Genomic DNA, 19,575 nt, shown 5'->3' with positions numbered 1-19,575 from the left:
ACAGTCTCAGGATTTTAACCCTTCCTACACTCTGATACTCCATATAGAAGTTCGCCTCTTCAGGGAAAAGGAATATGAAGTTTATATGATTGATGGAAGAGATATATTGGTAGGAATGCTTAAAGAAAATAGCAAATGACACAGGAGTTTGCTAAATTACATAAAGGCAGATGAACCCTCTTCTCAACTACTGGGAATACCCACAGAATAAGAAAAACTCCAGTAAGCTCCTGTTCATGGTTTCCTGCATTCTGTGTAGAAAGTAATGCTATCCACTTCCCAGCTCATGAGGCCACCATCAATCCTACTCAATGAAATCTTCAAACAGAAACCACAGGAGGAAACGGCCACCCCTACACCCCACAAGTTGTATCTGTGAGTATGTCTGGGACACTCCCCAATTTTTCAGCAGCTTTGCAAAAGCTTTGTGTTACCACAGCTTTTCCTAAGTGTGGCTTTACTACTGATGCCCTTCATAAAGGCTTTCAAGGCCTTGGAGCAGGGTTGCTAGAGAACTATTAATCTATGCCAGGCTGCAAAATAAATAGCATAGCTGCAATGCCTACACAGAATCTGTTAACAATGGATAACAATGTTGGGAGGCAGTTGTCTGATGAGCTGATGGAAAAAACCATTGTCACTGTTTGGATCCATTGAGTCAATGTTGCTGAGCTCTGAAACTGCCCTATCCTAGCACCTGAGCCAGGACTATGAGGCTCATTTTTACCAAAGTCCATTTAGCAAAACAAAAATCAGTGTCCTTGTTCTGGCTCTGCCCTGCATGCTGCCCTCACAGCTAAGAACTGAGGGGTGGTTCCCAAGAGGCAGGGAAAGAGTGAGAAACACTGAGACACTGAACAGAAATGCAGCAGGCATTATTTATCTGCCCAGATTCAGACTCGAGTCCATCATTTGCATAGGTCTGTTCTCAGCTTTCTTCTCTGCTGTTCTGCCCATAGTTTGGCTCACTCACCAGCCTCTTGTACAACCACTCCCTTCCTTTCAGGGAGCTGACAGCAGCATGTTGCACTCTCAGCCTAGGCAGCCACTTCCCTGGGTTCACACAAATTGCAGTCCTGTCAGATTCCCAAGAGGCAGATGCAGCGATCTCCCTAAGAAAAAAATTAGTCTCTTTTTACCACCCAGAGAAATATGATTTTAGTCTGCTAATGAAACGATACCAAATTCTGACTTTAGACACTTCAAATACTTTTGCTCAGCACAGAACTCCCAGCAATTCGATACTGTTAAAAATATGGAAATACAAGAAAAAACACTGAAAGTGTCTGAAGCAATCTGGCAAACTCCAGGAAAACTGCTGGAAGGTCTTTTGCTCCATACAATCAAGATTTTTATCAGAAACAGAGAAGGTAAGAGCCACATGAGCAGACTCAGACACTATTAAAGGGTAATCTGTAGACAGCCAACCTGAGATGGTGTGATGCAGAGTTCCGCTCACTGTATAGAGTATTAGCATAAAGGGCTCTACAATACCTTCTAGCAGTGAAGCTGACCACCAGCAATCTACAAGAATTTAGGAGGCTGTCTCCACTGGCTTTCATTTGAATCTCCTCCACTGGCACACTTCAATGGCACTTTAGACTTTGGTACTTCATCTCCCAATGACACTCCAGCCTTCATACCCATCTCATCCTCATCCCACACTTTATCACATCTTTCAGTGTGACTCTTGTCATTCAAAATATGAGCATCGTAAGTTAATACAGACACGTGCATTTATTTATGCATATTATAAAATACACTATTTGTAGTGGCAAATATATGAAGAGAAATAACAGAAAAGGTCCACTGGCTCACAGCTTTATTACCACACTCATCTTTCCGGAAAAAAAATTTCCATGATATATGTAACTGAACCAAAGAGACCTTTACATTTTATAGTTCTCCTCTGCCATGGACTTGGTCAACAGGACTACAGCTTTACATTTCAAATTACTCAAGAGCACCCACAAGGGCTATCAGTAGGGTTTTACAGCTTTGGCGAAACAGGTTTTGTTGCCTGTGTTTCACACTGACCATGAGGAAAAGAAACGCCCTCAATAAAGTACTTTGAGTAGAGAAACCACAGTCTTCAACAACCATTTCAAGCTACCGACAAAGAGATTTCTTTTGTCACCATACTGTGTATTAATGAATTAGACTTAAAAATAATTCACTCTTTCTGATAAGAGTGAACTATGCTGAAAGTCAAAATTCCTCTGTACACAACCATTCTTTCAAGCCTCTAGGCACACAGGTTTCCTGTAGTACTCTGACAAGTGCTCTTCCCAGCCAGAGGTCAACTTCATAAATGGCCATTGAAAGTCTCCTGCCTGCAGACTCAGACAAAATTAAAATAGTGGAGAAAACCTGAAACTCATCAAGTAACAGCCCCTTCTTCTAGAATGATGTGTGAAGGAAAAAAATAATGGTGGTGTTGAGTCATTTGAAATTTGCCAGACTTGAAAGCTGAGGAAAACATTTTAGCCTTTCATCCTAATTGTTTCCTAGGAGGTTTTCCTGCTGTGTGGAAAATGTGTCTAAATTTTACACTGAGTGGAAAACGTGTCTAAACCTTATATTATAGCATGACTCATAAAGTTCAAAGGAAAAATTCACAGAATGGCAGCAAAAAAGCTCACTTGTAACTTGGTCTAGTTGGTTACCTAATAATGACTATAGTCAGCTCCTGAGAAAATGAACCACTTCACGTCACACAATCGCTTCAGCTTGTGCAAGCTACAAGAAAGGTGTTTCTGCTGTTGGCAGCACATCTGCCATAGAGCCAGTCGGGTAACAGGAGGTGGCTGTGACAGGGATAACTCTGAAGAATGAAACAGAGTAGGACATCCACAGCCAAAGGAAAATGGAAATGATATTGAGGCAGCAGCATGACGCACTTTGGAGTCAACCCTCTTCGAGAGACCAAAGAATTTCTAAAAGGCACAGTGCTCCTCACGTGCTCTCCTTTCTACTTCTCTGCCAGTTCCACTGTTGTTCCCCTCTGCAGCAGCAGCCCACTCTTCTGAGTTTATTCAGGATGTGCCCCCATTTGATGATGACTGTGTAAGGACTCCTTCAAAAAGGGCAGTGGCAAAGAGTGAAGCTTCTCAGGAAATCACTTGTTGTCCTGGAAGAGCTGGTAAGATACACCAAGCTGACTGTAACGAGCATCAGCTCTTCCCTTGACCAGCGAGTGGTGCTCCAGCTCAGCAGCCTCTTTCCTTTCATCACCTCCAGTACAAGCCTCTCCTCTCCACTGCGGAACTTACTGGCACGTTGAAGCCACAGGATGGATGCCCTCCAGTTTGAGACATCTCTGACCGCCAACTCTAAAAAGAATGGCATGAGATTGATTGGATGGCCATGTTCAGATGCATTAAGGAGATTTCACCTGCAGCCCAGAAGTTTTTTGAAGTCTCAAGTCTCCTTTTTCCCGCTGGGCTCCTAGGTGCTGAAAGAAAACAGAAGAGCTGTTACTACAGGGTTAAGCAATGTAATTAGGGCCCTAATAAGCAGTTGTACTTGATGGTAGCTGTGTAAGCGAAGTCTTGTGATTTCACTTATTATTTTAGTATTACGTTCCCAGAAAGTACCCCAGTGTTCTTGTGTTATTCTTTGTATGGAGAAATGTGATGCAAGCCAAGGTTTATTGTTAGAAAGAAAACCAAGATGATCTGAGAATATCCATTGTTCTAAGTTAGCTCTGAATTTACTGCTTTTAAAAATTCTATGGAATTCTTTAAAAGAAGTGAAAACTTGAAAAAAAAAGCTTTTTACATTATTCCCCCAATCAACATTATACTCCTGCTAAGTGTGCACTTCCAGATAAAAGACCTGAAGAAGTGCTTTTTTCAAAGTATGACAAGTGAAGGGGAACTAAAGCCAGTAAACTTCAGTTTGTATCACTTCATACATTTGTCGAGATTATTTGCTCACAGGTATGTCACCTCATAACTCTGAGGTGACAACTGAGCAGACTGGTCTAGAAAAAACATGTTCCTTCACAAAACTAAACACTCTGGGGGGGCAGCATCCTCCTTCAGCCTTTCCCTTTGCGCATTTCCACCCTCGCTCACAGTTTAACACACAGCCGGATTCTCCCTTGTAGTTTTGGCTACAGAACACCACCCGGCCCGACGTTACACTGACGAGGAGGAAGGTAGAGGCCCAACCACCCTCGCCACTCGGCACCAGGCAGCCCAGGCGCAGGAATTACTCCCGCCAGCGGCTAATCGAGGCAGGGCGAGGGGCTGAGGAGGACCGGAGCCGTTGTGAGGCGCGGGAGCAGCAGCGGGGCCCCGCGCGCAGCAATGGCGGCTCCCGCACCGCCTGTGGGGGCGCGCGCGGGGGCGGCTCCTCCCCGCGCGCAGCCGAGCGCCCAATCATCGATCGCGGCCGGGCCACAGCGCGGCACGCAGAGCCAGCGATCGGGGGCGTGCCGCGAGCCCCGGAGGCGGGGCGGGGCCGGGCTGAGGCGGTTCCGCGACAACCAAAACAACGGCCCGGCCCGGCCCGGCAGCCCTTGCGCTCGCGCTCCGTCGCCACCTTCGCCGCCACCGCCGCCCGCTCGGGGCGTGAGGTGGGCGCGGACACCCTCCCCACCCACCCCCGTCCCGCTGCCGCCGCCATGAAGCTCCGCGTACGGCTGCAGAAGCGAACGGCGGCCCTGGAGGTGCAGGGGGCGGAGCCAACGCTAGGGGAGCTGCGCGCGCAGCTGCGCCTGGCCCTGCTGCCCGCCTGGGGGTACAGGTAGCGAGCGGAGCGAACCATCGCGAGGGGTGCCGGCGGGGAGGCGATGCCGCCCGTGCGCGGCCCGGGCCGGCGGGGCTGTACCACGCGGTGCGGGGGGAGGGATCTGCCCCGGGCGCGGCGCTGCCCCCTGCTGCCCCGGGCGCGGCGCTGCCCCCTGCTGCCCCGGGCGCGGCGCTGCCCCCTGCTGCCCCGGGCGCGGCGCTGCCCCCTGCTGCCCCGGGCGCGGCGCTGCCCCCTGCTGCCCCGGGCGCGGCGCTGCCCCCTGCGGGGCGGGCGCGGCGCTGCCCCCTGCGGGGCGGGCGCGGCGCTGCTGCGGTGGCACCGCCCGGGCCGGGGGCGCATCCCGGGGAGTGACAGCGCCCGGCCTGGCCGCTTTACCCGGCCCACGGCACCGGCTGCCCAGGCTCCTGCAGGGCCTGGGATGCGGGCTGCTTCCCGGCCGGGCACTGGGGAGCGGGAAAGCAAAACTTCGGGAGTACTCAGTTGCGAAGCACGGTCAGAACTGAGCTTTCTGCGCGGTGCTGAAGTTACAAAATGCTGTGGGGTCTCAGTTTTACACTTGTCTCAGGCTTCCTGGAGAATCTCGGTTGAAGTTTCATAAACATTTTATCTGTGAAGAACTCACGGCATCCTCCGTAGGAAAATGAATCACCTGTAAAAGGGGAGCGTTTTCTGATGGTGGCTGAAGGGTTTGTGTCACAAACCTTTAATTAGGTCCGACGTGCTGCTGTTTCACTGGTGATTCACATAGCAGTGTGGGCAGGAGGAATCTGAAGTTACTGCTTGTCTTGCCGCAGTGGGTGTATTTTATAGATGCTGCTGGGTAGCTGCTTCCCTGCTAACCAGTTTCATTTCTGCGGTTTTTTGGCCTGAAGGGTCTTATCTTATTACCCTTATTTGCAGCTAGCATTCTGTAGGAGACCTGCTGATCATTGAAATTAAAGTTTAGCTTGGTGAGAAAGCAAGTTGGTTTAGTCTTCAAAACTATTTATTTGTAAATAATCCGAGGCAGTAGTTTATTTAGATCTTGTTTTCTTAGCTGTGATATCTTCTATTTTGAAGGACATTTATTTGCTTTCTTTCATAACTGCTTTATGGCCAATTTTTGTAAATGAAATTTCATTTACCAAGCAGCTGCAGCAACTTAAAATGTACTTGGTGAGAAACATGGGGAAAATAATTTCATATAATCTTTTTTCCCCCTCACTATTTCTTTAACATATGGGTAATTAATAATGGATTAAACCTCGTAGCACAATTCTATTGTAATATGTAGTATGTATTTCTAATTGTAGAATCATAGAATCATTAAGGTTGGACAAGATCATCAAGTCCCATCTTTGATCAATCACCATGAGGCCACCTAAACCATAGCACCAATTGCCATGTCCAGTGTGTGGCTATCCAGGTGCAGCCAACCATGTTTCCTTACTGCTTTTTAAAATTATTTTGCAGTTCTGATACCACGTTTTCAATAACATTGAACAGAAAAGATGCTCTCACAGAGGATCAGAAGACCTTAGCTTCATATGGGATTGTTTCTGGTGATTTGATATGCTTATTACTAGAAGAGCCAGATGGACAACCCAGCCTACTTCCTCCTCCTGATACTTCTGCCCTACTTCAGAATGGTCATGAGCTGTCCACCTTGACCCCCAACAGCAGCCAGGCCAGCAGTCCAAGAGAAGGGCAGAATGAGCAGTCTAACAATGAGAAGGCTCAGGTGGAAGTTCAAGAGAGTGATGAGAGGGTAAGTACATGAGCATTTTCATGTACAGCACAAGGCAGAAAGGAGGGTGTCCTGTTGTGTCAGTTGCTGTACTATGTAGGAGTGAATTTCTTGGGAATATTTAGCTCCTTATACTTGTCTGATACATGCTCAATTGTTTGAATGGAAAATTGTCTCTGTTCATTGTATATTACTGTGGCACAGAAGAGAGCCCAAAGTGTTTCAGGTTTACAGGAGCATATGTTTTTGCTGGAGCATGGACTTAAGGAAGTAAGGATTATGTTTCTTGCCTGCCGCAGTGCTGTCTTCTTGAGGAACTGATTTTAGATTGGGGCAGATGCAACAGGCAGTGTTGAAAACAGGCTCTTATCTTTTCCCCCTTTCCTGACCCTTACCTTAGCTAGATCTGCTTACAGTTTTCATTCTACTTTTATTTAATAATGTGTCTGTGTGTAGTTTTGTCAGTTAATTAATAACATGCCATGATTTAGAAGAAAGGAAGCTACGATGAAGCCACAGTGCTCCTCAAGTGGCAGCAGGTGCACTCCATTGATTGATTTTTTTCTCTCCTGCTGTTTAGGCCTGTTGTGTTTGTTGGTAACCCAAGTTGCCATTTTGGTTACTTGTCATGCATATTGGTTGAATTCAAATAAATGGTGATACTTGTAGTGATTAAATTATTCCTGTGTATGTTGCAAAAATTCTGATGAAGGTTTAATATATTATGATCACTTTGCCTTCAGTTAGTATATGCAACAAAATGACAGACCCTTTCATGAAGGGTTTGCATTATAAAGATTAAAAACCACAAAGGCTACATATATGATCCCAGTCTCCATCTGGAATGCTGGAAAATGGAGGTATAATGAATCCATTCAACTTGTATGGGGAGTCAGGCTGGAATAAGCAGCTGTATAATGTTGATGTATATAGAGGTGTAATATTCTGAACAAATTATATGCTTTGTTTTCCCCTGAAGGCAGGATCCAGCCAAGAATTCCCTTCTGGTTTAGTCCCAGAAGATCCTGACCTAGAAGAAGGTACAGGTTCCTTTCCCTCTGAACCTATGCTGTGCAGCGAAGCTACTGATGGTGAAACACCCCATTCCTTAGAGATGCTCTACCTTTCTGCTGAGTGTACCAGTGCCACTGATGCCTTGATCGTTCTGGTTCATCTTCTCATGATGGAGACAGGCTATGTACCTCAGGTAGGTAGGTGCAGCATCAAACAGAAGTTTCTGGGTCAGTGTGGGGAAGCTGTGGAATATACAAGCTGCATCTGAGGATCTGCTTCTGCCTTTCTGTATGTCAGTTGGCTGGAGGGGCTGCTGAAGGATCAGCTTCTCAAAATTCCCAGAAAGTCTTCAGGCTGAAGACTGGAGCAGCTTTTAGGTATGGAAGAAGAGGTCTGTCCTTGTGTTTCTGTTGGACCTCAGCCTCACTGGGACCCAGCTGAACCTGCTGCTTCTGCCTTTTACTGTAGAGCCTGTGAAAATGTGCTTAGATTGTGGCACTTCCCCGAAATACTGCCTCAAGTATCGGTATCATCTCAATGATATCCTGTCAAATGGTGCTTAATGAGGTCTAGGTCTGCCAAAAAAGTGTCACTAGTTCCATATTCAACTTAGTGTCAAGTTTGGCTTTGGTTTTACTAATCTGTAGAGGTATCATACTGAAGCACCTATGGCAGTACATCTGTACAATGTATGGATTCACTTTTCCCCTTTACATTTGCATTTTATGTTTACTAATACATAGCTAAACATGGAGAAAAAGATTTGGTCTCAGTAAGGTGTTTAAATTTCCATCTTTTTTCTTGCACTGAGGCTGACTAAGCACATGTGGGTGTCTGGTTGACCGATACCAATTTACTAAATCTGCAAAGTTCATTCCATCACCAAAATTTGAAATACTATGTAAAGAATACATTTGCTACTAGGAATAAAGTTTATGGCAGTGAGCAGGCTTGGGCATAGGGAAGATGAATGCTGTGCAGATTTAAGAGGAAAGAAACAACCTACTTGTGCTTGTGGTTATATTGTATCTCACTCTGATAATCCATATGAGCTGTTTCATACTGAAATTGAAAGCAAACCTGTTAGTTGAGTCAGGTTTTCTAATTGACTTCAAACTATCATTCTTAAAGCCCTGTCAAATACTGTAAGTTCACAGAAAAGGTGCAATAGGTTTTTTTTTTTTTTTTTTGAGCAGCAAATTAATTATGTGCAGGAGTTGTCAGAATTCTGGAATGGATGACAGAATGAAGTGTGTGCCTCAAAGAAAGAGGTGTGAGTGCTCAGTGAATGTCTGTTCCTATCAGGGCAAAAATTACTGTACTTCACTTAGATTTGCTGTTAGTTTTGGGGAAAATGTGTATAATCATACATATTCATCATCACTGTGTCATTAGGACTGATCTAAGAGTTGAATTGCAAGCATCATTTTGCCATTTCCTAACTTCTGATCCTTTTCTCACCCCTCAGCATTGGTACATTGCAAAAGTATGACAGTGTGTTTGTTATCCCTTTACATTTGTAGGGGATAGAAACCAAGGCAGTCTCCATGCCAGAGAGATGGAGAGGGAATGGTGTTTATAAGCTACAGTACACACATCCCCTTTGTGGAGAAGGTTCTGCTGGTTTGACTTGTGTGCCTCTGGGAGATCTTATTGCTATTAATGGTAAGTCAGTCAAGTCTTCTTCCTGGATGCACATTCCTAAGTATCACTATTGTTTAGGAAGAGAAAACTTAAGTGTGCTTTTTTGTGTTTTGAACTGCACCTTTTTTACTTGGGTTGCTGAGGTGCAGAAGATGCCGCTTCCTGATGCAGATACTCTTTTCCAGTCTCTGTGTTGACTGTTTTTTCCCTTTTGTTGTAAGAGATTAATCCTTAGGGGTTTCAGCTGGCCTTTTCATTGCAATATTGTAAAATATGTTTGTTGTCTCATTTCATAGGAACTTTGGTGTACATTGCCAGACATGAAGGAAGTAGATTTGCTTCAGCTACAATGTTTTGGCTTCTTTTATGTTTTTTGCAAGACTTAAAACTTCCAGACTATGTATTACTTAAGTAATGAAGTGGTCTTTGTTGTTTCTCTGTGTTCTAAATTTTGAAATGTCTTTCTTTCTTTTATTTGTAGCAACATTAAAAATCAACGAAGAGATTAGAAGTGTTAAGAGAATCCAGCTATTGCCATCATCCTTTGTTTGCTTTCAGGACCCAGGTATGCCTGAGCTATGATCTCATGGTAGTAAACTGAAAAGTAAAGAAGGGACACTGTGGGTAAAAATATGCTTTAGTAGAGCACCAAATAGGTACAGAATAGCAAAAAAGAATAAAAGTGTGGTTACAATTTAGGGTAGTCATAACTCCATGGTAAAAGGATTTCATAGTGTAGCCATTTACTCACACTTTGTTGTTAGAACAAGTTGTATTTCTTGGATTAACAATGTAAGGAAAGAACCTTGCAAAGCTCAGTTTATCCTTTGGCCCATATGCCTGTTACTTATGAGGTCCTAGGCATATGTGTGAACCTCTGGGACAGCGGTGCTGAGTGATATCCCCTTTCTGCCTGGCAGCTCAGGGCTTCAGAGGCTGGTGGTACCCACAATCTTGTTGTGGTACTGTAGTTGTTAAATTCTTTTTGTCAGAAAACATGTGCTGACCACACAGGTTTCTCCGGAGTGCCAAAATTAGAGTGAAAACTAAGTTGAGGGAGAAGAGAAGGGCAGATCCATGTGGATCCTTGTGAGCACAGACCTGACCATCCTTATATTCTCTGGAGGATATGAGTTGCTTTACTGGCAGTCCAGGCTGACTCAATTTCCTATGTTCTGTGTAGTCCCCAATATGCAAGTCTAATTGAAAGGTTGTGGAAGAACTGACTTGAGTGCTGAAATGTGTCCAGTATAACACTTAAGTCTTCTTGCTCCTCTTTCTTCACAGAACAGCATGGAAGAATTCTTCTGTCAGAGAAATGAAGGTTGCAGGCTCCTAGAACATAAATCTATGTTAGGCAGGAGCTTTGAAGTCTGACAAAGGAAGCTCTGACAGCTTGGGAGTCAATTTGTTTCCAGAGAACTCGAGTCTTTCCCTAAACTGTGCCTTCTAAGGCAGAAGGGAAAGCTTAGCCCAATCATGGTTTCTAGTTTTTCAATGACTGACTTGTTGCACTCTAGCTGCAGAGCTGGTCCTATCAAGATCACAAGCAGAATAAGTTGTGTTAATAAAAAAAACTGTAATTCTTATATAACTGTTGCATTATAACCTCTTTAAGTTAAGCTTTTTCCCTCTCTTCTTTGATAGAGAAGGTTGCAGGAGTTTACAAAGACCTTCAGAAGTTGTCCCGTCTCTTTAAAGACCAGCTGGTTTACTCTCTCCTAGCTGCTGCCCGACAAGGTGAGAGAAAATACTTACAATTAAAGATGGTATTTAATTTTTGAGGATGGAAGGAAGGGAGTCAAATCTAAAGCCTTGAAGGAAGAGTGTTTGAAAGAGCTGTGATAGGCGTATAAACAGTGAGCATAAAGTAAAATGTACATGCTGAAGAAATCATATTAATCTTTGTAATTCAGAAAATTTAATATAATTCTGGTTTTAATTTTTGATTGCTCTAGTCTCACTTCAGAGGTGGAAATGGAGTGGCTGTTTTCCATGCATAATGATGAGGAAATCCATGCATAATGTGGTAGGAAATCCTACCACAATAATTTTGTAGCAGTGGTTCTGTAGTTTTGATCTATTTCTTTGTCAAACCAGAAAATTTTATTTAGCATCATGTTTGGACGTCTGACCTCAGGAATGATCTTATTAGGAACTGGTCATTGAGGGCTTGGAAAGGATGGTAGGAAGTAACCCAGGCTGGTGTTTGTGAAGCAGTAGGAAGCCAGGCTTTCTCTTCATACTTACTGCCATAAAAGGTCTCAGCCTTGTATTCTGAAGACAATGGAATTCCCTCTAGACTTCAGTGCATGAAGATTTTATGTGAAGCATGTGCTCTATATTTGTGGTTTTTTGCAGGGTCATGAAATTGGGCAGGTCTTTTTTTCCTTTACTTATTCCTTAGCTCTGTAGCCTATAAGCATAATTTAGTGTGGAATGTTTCTTAGGCGTAGTGCTCAGTATAAAGTGTCATTTGCCCTATTTTGTGCACCTCTTAAGTGTAGTTAGAGTTGTGAGAGATCTGTTTTGCAAGGAGTCACATCACAGTAATTGCTCAGAAAAGGGGTGTAACTCAGCTATCAAAGGGAGAGGATGTAAGGGAAAGATTATAATGTTCTTTTTTTATTTTAGGGTCTTTGGAGATAGACGCACTACCTAAGTGATGTCGAGTTTACTGTATTTTTTCTGAACTTTCTTTCTCCTTTCCGTAGCTTTGAACTTGCCAGATGTGTTTGGGTTAGTGGTCCTTCCTCTTGAACTCAAGCTTCGGATTTTCAGGCTTCTGGATGTCCGTTCCCTCATCTCTCTCTCCGCTGTTTGCCGTGATCTCTACACAGCTTCCAATGACCAGCTTCTCTGGAGGTTTATGTATCTGCGGGATTTCCGAGGTAATGTTACGCACACCTTTTTCTAATTACATTCTCATGTTACCAGAGGGGTTAGGTCTGACAGGTTTTGCTAAGAGGCTCCTCAGGCAACCAATAATGATATTGAAACGCTGTGAGTAAATGCAGTTATTTGTGATACTAATCAGTACAGTTGGTCAGGTGTGATTCAGGGGGATGCAGTTTTCTGCCAAGGGAAATGGTTGGCAATCTTCTGAGGCATTACTAATGCTCCACAAGGTTAATCCCATTGTGGTGGTGCAGGCTTTCCTTGTTTTCATCTGTTTCCTTTGCTACCTTGGTGTATTGGCTACTGCAGATATTAGGAAGTGAAGATGTATTCCTGCTTCAATTTCTCACAAGACAGTTAAGAAACAAAGGTGATCAAGGGAAGTACTGTCAGAAGGCGAAGGCAGAGACGATGTGTCTGGGATTTCTGTACTTAATAACATTTGGAGATAATGCTTTACATGGAATGGGTGTGCAAGTAGATTACCTATTAAATGGACCTGGAGCTTTATATTTTTTAAGATATATTATCTTTAGAAGAAGATGTGTTGACCAAAAGTGTTTTTCATATCTTGATTATTCTTTGAATTCTGACAAACTGCAAGTATCTGTGGCGCAAGATCTGTTGCTTTTCTTAATGCTTTGCTTCTCTTTGTAGATCCTATTCCAAGGCCTCGTGACACAGATTGGAAAGAAGTAGGTGGCTTTTTTAATAAACTCTCTGAGATCAATCTTAGTTTGAGAATTAAATTAGGGACTTTGGGAGGCAGTAACTTTGAGTTAAACTTTAGCTTAAAATTGTGATATTCTGTATATGCATGTTGGTCACACTAGCGGAAAGGAACATCAACAAGTTACATGGTGCGTTCTCCATGGGGGTTAGAGATCTTCCAAGGGTGCTGTGCCTGGTCTTTGGCGAGCAGGGGAATGGCTGCTCTGATTTTTTAGACTGGTGAGGAGCGCTTTTTTGAGAAGTGCTGTAAAACTGAATGCAGTTGCTGAAGCTGGAACACTTAGAGAGCTTTAAAATGCTTTTTTTTCTGTCTGCAGCTATACAAGAAAAAGTTGAAACAGAAGAAGGAAGCCCTGAGATGGAGGCACATGATGCTTCTGCCCCCTATACCTCATCCAATCCCCTTTCATCCCAACCCATTCTATCCTAATCCCTTTCCACCCAACCCATTCCCATCAAATCCAATCTATCCCCCAATGATCATTGGGGGAGAATATGATGAGAGACCAACACTTCCATATGTTGGAGACCCAATTAACTCACTCATTCCTGGCCAGGGAGAAGCACCAGGTCAGTTTCCTCCATTCAGACCACATTTTGACCCCATTGGCTCCCTGCCTGGAGCAAACCCTACGCTTCCCGGACGAGTTGGTTCCAGTGACAGGTTTCCACCTCGACCCAGCCGGGGCCGCCCTATGGACATTCGCCGTGCATTCATTTGATTGCTGCTTTTTCCTGCAGAGAGTTCTGTGGTTGCTGAGCTTGCTTTCTAACTGTAGGAGATTGCAAATCCCAGGCACTAACATCTGCCTTCAGATTGTGTCAAGAACATGTGTGCATGGTGATGTCCCAGCCGCAGAGGCTGGGTTTGTTTTGTGCTCTGGTAGTGCTGTATCACCTGGCACTTAAGGTCTGTTCCTCCAAGAGCTACCACTTAGAGCAGTTTGTTCTGCTGCCCCCTCCCTTGCTCTTAATTGTCTGTGAAGTGCTACTTAGAGACCAGAATAACGGCCAAATCCTTACTGCATTAGATAAAGAGCACTTTAAATACAAACCCTCTACTTGTCTGTCTTATTTGAAGAGTTTTACTGCATTGCCAGGATGAAAGGTTTTGTTTAAAATCTACCCAGCTAATTAATAATCTTTATTAACAAAAAATTACCACATAGAGCAGGATACTGCCGCTGTTATCGTGGATGTTTGTTCATGGAAATTTTTAAAGGTGTTGTTTCCTTTTTCCTTTAATATTTTATTAGGTAAAAAGCGTTTTTCTATTGTTACTTAATGCACAAAGAATACAGCAAAGGGATTTTTTTTACAATGGAAATATTAGAACACAAATTAATTCATTTTACAAACAATTGAGTAAAGTCATGCCACAGTGCAACTCAGAAGTCTAAGAAGAAGCAGAGCAATTTTACAAAGAATCAGCAGCAAAACTTTTGACTTTGTCCTTGACTTTACAAATAAGGATCTGTTGTGACTACATTTACTGTGTTTGAACTAAAAGTGGTGCAAAAATGCATCTGTTCTCCTTATCTGACATACTTAAAGAATTAAATAGGCTGACCCGGTTACAGTGGGAATGGGATCACAAAAACATGAGAAGCAGAATGAATTCTGACTTCAGTAAATTCCATTTAGTTCTATTCCTGACGTATCAGATGATATCTTGCCAAAAAGAAATATCTCGTAGCATGTTATGAGCACCTTTCAAGTGTTGTCTTATTAACTAATGAGCAGCTAACAAGACCACTGTTGAAGTTTCCTGCTGAGACCTGTGAACTGACGCTGGAGCTCAATTAAAGGAAGACTAGAATGACTGAACTTTGCTAGAACTTTTAATTTCTTACGTATTTTTTAAGATGATTGATCTCATAAATGTGAATGTTTCTATAAATGTGAATAGTAGTAATGACTGTTGTGACAACTGATATTATTTTCTAAAACTTTTTTTGAAATTCCAGCTGTGGAAATTGAAGGAAATTCCCTGTTAAATACAAGCTATTTAATCAGTAATTCTTTTGTGCTTTTTCAGGTTTCAGTATTTCAAGATTTCAGTAGTTCATCTTCTCGTTTTGTATAAAATCAGCTGACATTAGTAAGGTCAGGGATTTTTGCCAGTGGAAGTAAAATATAATACTTTATTTTGCTGCCAAAAGTTGTATTGCTTCTTTCTTCTTTTTCTTCTTCACAGAGATAATTTTCCTTCCCTACCAAGATTTAACTTTTGCCTTAAGTGGTTGAATTGCCTTGTTCCAAAAGCATTTTCACCAGTGAAATGTATAGTCAGATCTCTTGGAGTTTGCAGCAATTCTTTATATTCCACTGACTATAAAAAGGAAAAGTTAAATCCCCACTGTATTGGTCTTGCGCCATTTTGTCCTTGTGATGCTTCAGCAATGCTTCAGTGCTTCAGCAATGCATCAAAAATAAGGTTACAGAGCTTTAACTGATAAAATAATTTGTAACTTACCTTTTTCCCTTTTTTTCCAAGCTATTTCTGGGAACAGTGATCACATAATGCGTGTGAGAAGTTAAGTTTGTGGTGCCAGTGGTGCTCACATTGCCAATGCCTTGATTACAGTCACATGGTTTGCCCTGCTGGCAAGCTGTGTGCTGCTCTGGAATTGGGCCCTCTTTGCTGAAGACAACCATGAAGTCATACTTCTGCCAGGCTGATGCCAGAGGTTCAGTTTATTTTGGATTTTGTCATTGAAATGTTTGTTTTTGAAGTAATGAACTCAGCCCTTTTAGTCATACACCACTAAGTGACCTGAAGATACTCCTTCCCTTTTTTTGTTGTCCCTCACATTGTAGTAAAGGTGTTATGAACCAAAGATTAGGAAACCTGACTTCACTGGAACTGTAAAGTTCCTTAAAGAGGAGTTCCTGTTATTCATAAAATAGGGTATAAAGTGAGTATCTCAAGACCAACAGCATAAAATTAGAAGATAAAGCAGAAGAAATACTTGCAAACTAGCTGCTTGCTTTTTTTATTTGTCAGCTCCTAAGTCAAGTGTGTATATCATTGCTGTTGCAAATGATAAAAGAGAAATCACAAAAGATAAAATGCCTTAAGATGAGTATTCCTTACCTGTACTATTCATCAGAATCTAACACTGTGAAGGTTGCTACTGAGTCACTTGGAAATAAGGAACTATTATCCTTGGCTTTTCCATGTATTGTTTTATCTTAATAATGAAACTTCGGGCCAACGAAATGAAGCAACTGAGCCATACACAAGGTGTAAGGTCTTAGGTACTTGCTTGTGATTAGTGGAAGACTGTAAAATACCACTGCATTTACAAGTGGCATTTTGTAAGCAGAGCTGCTGTTCTGCTGGACCTTAGCTTGCCTGGGAATGTGTGTTCCATTCCTCTTGAAATACCACACCTAGTGGTGTGGTCAAGGTGTTCTTCCGTTTGTGGCTAAACAGCAAAGTGTAAACTAATTTTCCAGGTGGTCAATATGGTTGGGTGTCATAGCTGTATCCCAGCTACTTCTTGGGCTGGAGCCAAACACACAAACCTACTCATGTTTCCTGGCTTCCATGTGAAGAAACTTAGAGCAAATAGGACAAAAGAAGCTTTGACCTGGTGCTCAGTGTTCACATCTGTGAGAAAGATCCCAAGGTGTGCTGTGGGACTTGTGTGCCTTGTGATTTAAATGTAGCTTCTCTTTACAGGTTTTTCTGTTGTTTTCTTACTGCCCCTGCTGTTACATTTAGGTACCTAAATGCCTCTTGGGTGTACCTTTGTTTCCCATTCATATAAAAGAAGAATACCCCTTGTATTCCCTCTTCTCTTTTTCTAGAGGGTAGGGATTTTGGAGTAGAAAGCCAGCATCAAAGGTGATAACTTGAAGATGGGATGATGCATTTGTGAATCTCCTGCTAGCCACATCTAGTATGTGTGAGCATCATAGCTGTAGACAGGAAGTGTACTGTTGGGACAGTTACAGGACACAACAGATTTTCATCATTCTAACTTTTGAAATTAACTCAGTGTTTTAAAGCACTTCTGTGAATAGAACTGAAGGTGCTTTTTCAGGAACTATGGACTAACTAAATTAGGCTGAGAGTGCCTGTTGTTTGTACTTGATGTTTCAACTTAAAGCTAGGCGGTGAGATGCAATTCTGTTTGCTTGTCCATTGAGAGGTGACAGCTGGGAACTGTAGGCAAATAAAAAGATTGAATTACTACTGGGTATGAAAGCTGACACTGCTGTCCTGTTCCTGTGGTGTGTCAGAGGACAGCCCTGCTGTGTTCAAATGCAGCCTCAGCAAATGACCCAGCTGTTGCACTTTCAACAATGAACTGCTGTCGATTTATGGGGTCAGGTCCTACTAGTCACCATTCCTTTTTTGTATATGTTCTATTGGTGAGGGAACCATGGAGTTTCAGGGGATAAAGCAATTGAGGAATCTTGCAGTAAACTTTCATTTCTGTCTCTGCATCTCTGATGACCATTCAGAAGGGAAAGGTATAAGCCATGCTGAGGGAAGTGTTACAGAAGGAAATCCTCTTCTCCATATAGTGAAGCCTGCTTCTCTTGCCAGTGGGACTGCTTGCTCAAGGCCATTTCTCACTTTTATTGCTCCTGGAGACAACACAGCAGGTACTGGTTTTTGTTTTTTTTTTTTTCTCAGATGATGACATATATTTATGATGCTACATGGTAAACTGCTTATCAAACCCTGAAGGACAGCACAGAGCTGAGGAAAACAAAACAAAACAGAAGACAAACCATCAGAGAATAAGGTGGTTCTGTAATACTGAACTTGAGGTATAAATCATTGATCCAGATGAGTCTCTTGAGGGACTTCCAATCTGGAAAAGCTATGCTGTTACTTGCCATTATATGTGCAAAGGCCTGCTCAGGGGTAGGTCGTACAAGGTCCAGATGACTTCACTGGATTTAGATGCTCATTACAGGTGCTAAGCAGGAAGGATTTCCTTGTTTGGCTTTATTCCCACCAGTGAATCATAAGATCCAAGATGGCTAATGCAGCTGTTGCTTGTGCTGCTTTGGAGATCTCCTTGTTTAAGTGACAGCAAAGATCTGGGCCATTGGCTCAAATATTTTTTTTACTTACTGACATCCCTGGGCATTCCTAAGTATCATCACGGTGAAGTTGCCAAGGGAAGCACAAAGCCAAGTCTGGCCTCAGAGCTCCATGTTGAGGAGGCGGGATGAGAACTGGCACTTGCATTAGGTGTGTTCCAAACAGACCTCCCAGGGTGCAAGGGGTAGGATCTCAGCTGGTATAAATAGCTATAAATACATGGATTTACCTAGGATGAGTTTTTTCAATCATAAACACAGCTTGTGTAGGGTTTGTCATGTCCCAGTTCCAGTATATGTGCACAGACACAGCTTCTTTCAGTGTTGCAGGATTAGAGGAAAAGCACATCAGCAAAGATCCATCTCTGTCTTCTCTGGAAGAATAATTCTTGGGAATGGTGAGGGAGAATAATACTGATTGTTACTGCTTGGGACAATGCCATACATGCCCTCCTGTGGCTTGCTGTCTCAGGAAGGACCCAGGTCATCTTATTTGTGAAATATAATTTTCCAGTTCTGCTGCAAGTTTGTCACCCTGCATTCATTTTGCATTCACCCCAGCAAAGTCAGTGGGAATTCAAGGCAGGAGACAGGATTTCACTCCATCTCTCTGTCCATTCAGTATTATGGAACACTCAGCACACAACTATGTGCACTTCATCAGATCTGCTGTTAATTAAGCATGTTTCTGAGGGACATACACAGCCAGATGTGACCAAGTCACCAAAGTGCTTGGATTTAGCTTTTGTCTGGAATTTGTGTGAACTGTGAATGTGAACTGTGGTGTTTTCAGGGGCAGGGGAAGAAGTTGGTTTTTTGTGTGGAAGACCCATTTCTTAGGTTATTTTTGAACTAAGGTTACAGGGTTAGAACATGACATTTTTTCTCTCAGACCTTGGGAATCACACGCAGGAGACATAAATGCAAGGCATGAAACAGAGATGTTTTATCTGCTATGAGCAGAACGATTTGGAATAAAGCAGCAGACCATCTGGCTGACCTGCTTATGTGATCTTTGGTGCTTACTGATGCCTGGTACTGTATTTATCTTGAACATAGTTTTGCTGTGAAAAGTGACCTTTTATGAAGTTGCTATAATGAAATTCCACAGTTCACTGGATGCTCAAGCATGCTCACTTAGTCAGTCAATGTATACTTATTCTTGATTCTGCCTTTTCATGTGTGTTTCTGAAAGAAGCCTAATTTTTTTTTAGCTTGATCTTAACAAGAATTCAGTAATTGGAAGTTAACAATTGTATTGACTATATACAAATTAAAATAAAACTTAGTTTGCACTGTCATAACTGTGTTGACTCCACAGGGGTTAGCAAGAGTAAAATTTGCTTTATAACTCAGTCACTTGAACAGATATGATCCTGATTATGCACAAAACCCAATGAAATAGTGACACTTTTATACATCACTTTTCAGATCATTATTTGAATATTTTCTTTGTATTAAAACAACTATAGTTCTCTAAATTCCCTTTACCCAGGTGTTAGTTGTAAATCGCTGGGTTCACTGAGTGTATTCCAGGATGACATCAGGTATGACATAATGTAGAGTGAGGGCTGACAAAAGCACAGATCCAGGTGTAGGACTGTTAATCAGAAAACAGACTAGCAAATGATTTCCTCAGATTGCGGATGGTCTCGGCTTTTGCTTCATCTTCAGTGGCATTTCCTCGCTGAGATGACTCAGGTATGCTGAAGTTGTTTGTCAGGGACTGCGATTTG

General features: G+C 42.7%; 2 protein-coding genes across 5 annotated transcripts in view; one reads left to right on the top strand and one right to left on the bottom strand.

Annotated features, from left to right (window-relative positions):
* Positions 1-4,473: 4,473 nt before the first annotated feature.
* FBXO7 (F-box protein 7) lies at positions 4,474-13,826 on the top strand. Its single transcript, XM_038155137.1, has 9 exons — positions 4,474-4,752; positions 6,211-6,505; positions 7,464-7,691; positions 9,022-9,163; positions 9,624-9,707; positions 10,790-10,882; positions 11,857-12,033; positions 12,698-12,735; positions 13,090-13,826. The coding sequence occupies exons 1-9, from the start codon at positions 4,631-4,633 to the stop codon at positions 13,492-13,494; spliced, it is 1,584 nt and encodes a 527-aa protein (XP_038011065.1). The 5' UTR covers positions 4,474-4,630; the 3' UTR covers positions 13,495-13,826.
* A 255-nt stretch (positions 13,827-14,081) lies between these two features.
* The window catches only part of SYN3 (synapsin III), a 245,530-nt gene continuing 240,036 nt past the window's right edge, over positions 14,082-19,575 (bottom strand). For 3 of the 4 annotated variants that reach the window (XM_038155135.1, XM_038155134.1, XM_038155133.1), the window contains one exon: positions 19,437-19,575. In XM_038155135.1, the coding sequence (XP_038011063.1) occupies positions 19,443-19,575 (133 nt within the window). In that variant the 3' untranslated portion in view covers positions 19,437-19,442. The other variant, XM_038155136.1, reaches the window with a different exon arrangement.

The sequence above is a fragment of the Motacilla alba genome, chromosome 1A (assembly GCF_015832195.1).
Source record: "Motacilla alba alba isolate MOTALB_02 chromosome 1A, Motacilla_alba_V1.0_pri, whole genome shotgun sequence".
NCBI lineage: Eukaryota > Metazoa > Chordata > Aves > Passeriformes > Motacillidae > Motacilla > Motacilla alba.
The sequence above is the reverse complement of the archived record's forward strand: the minus strand, read 5'-3'. Positions and strand labels throughout refer to the sequence as shown.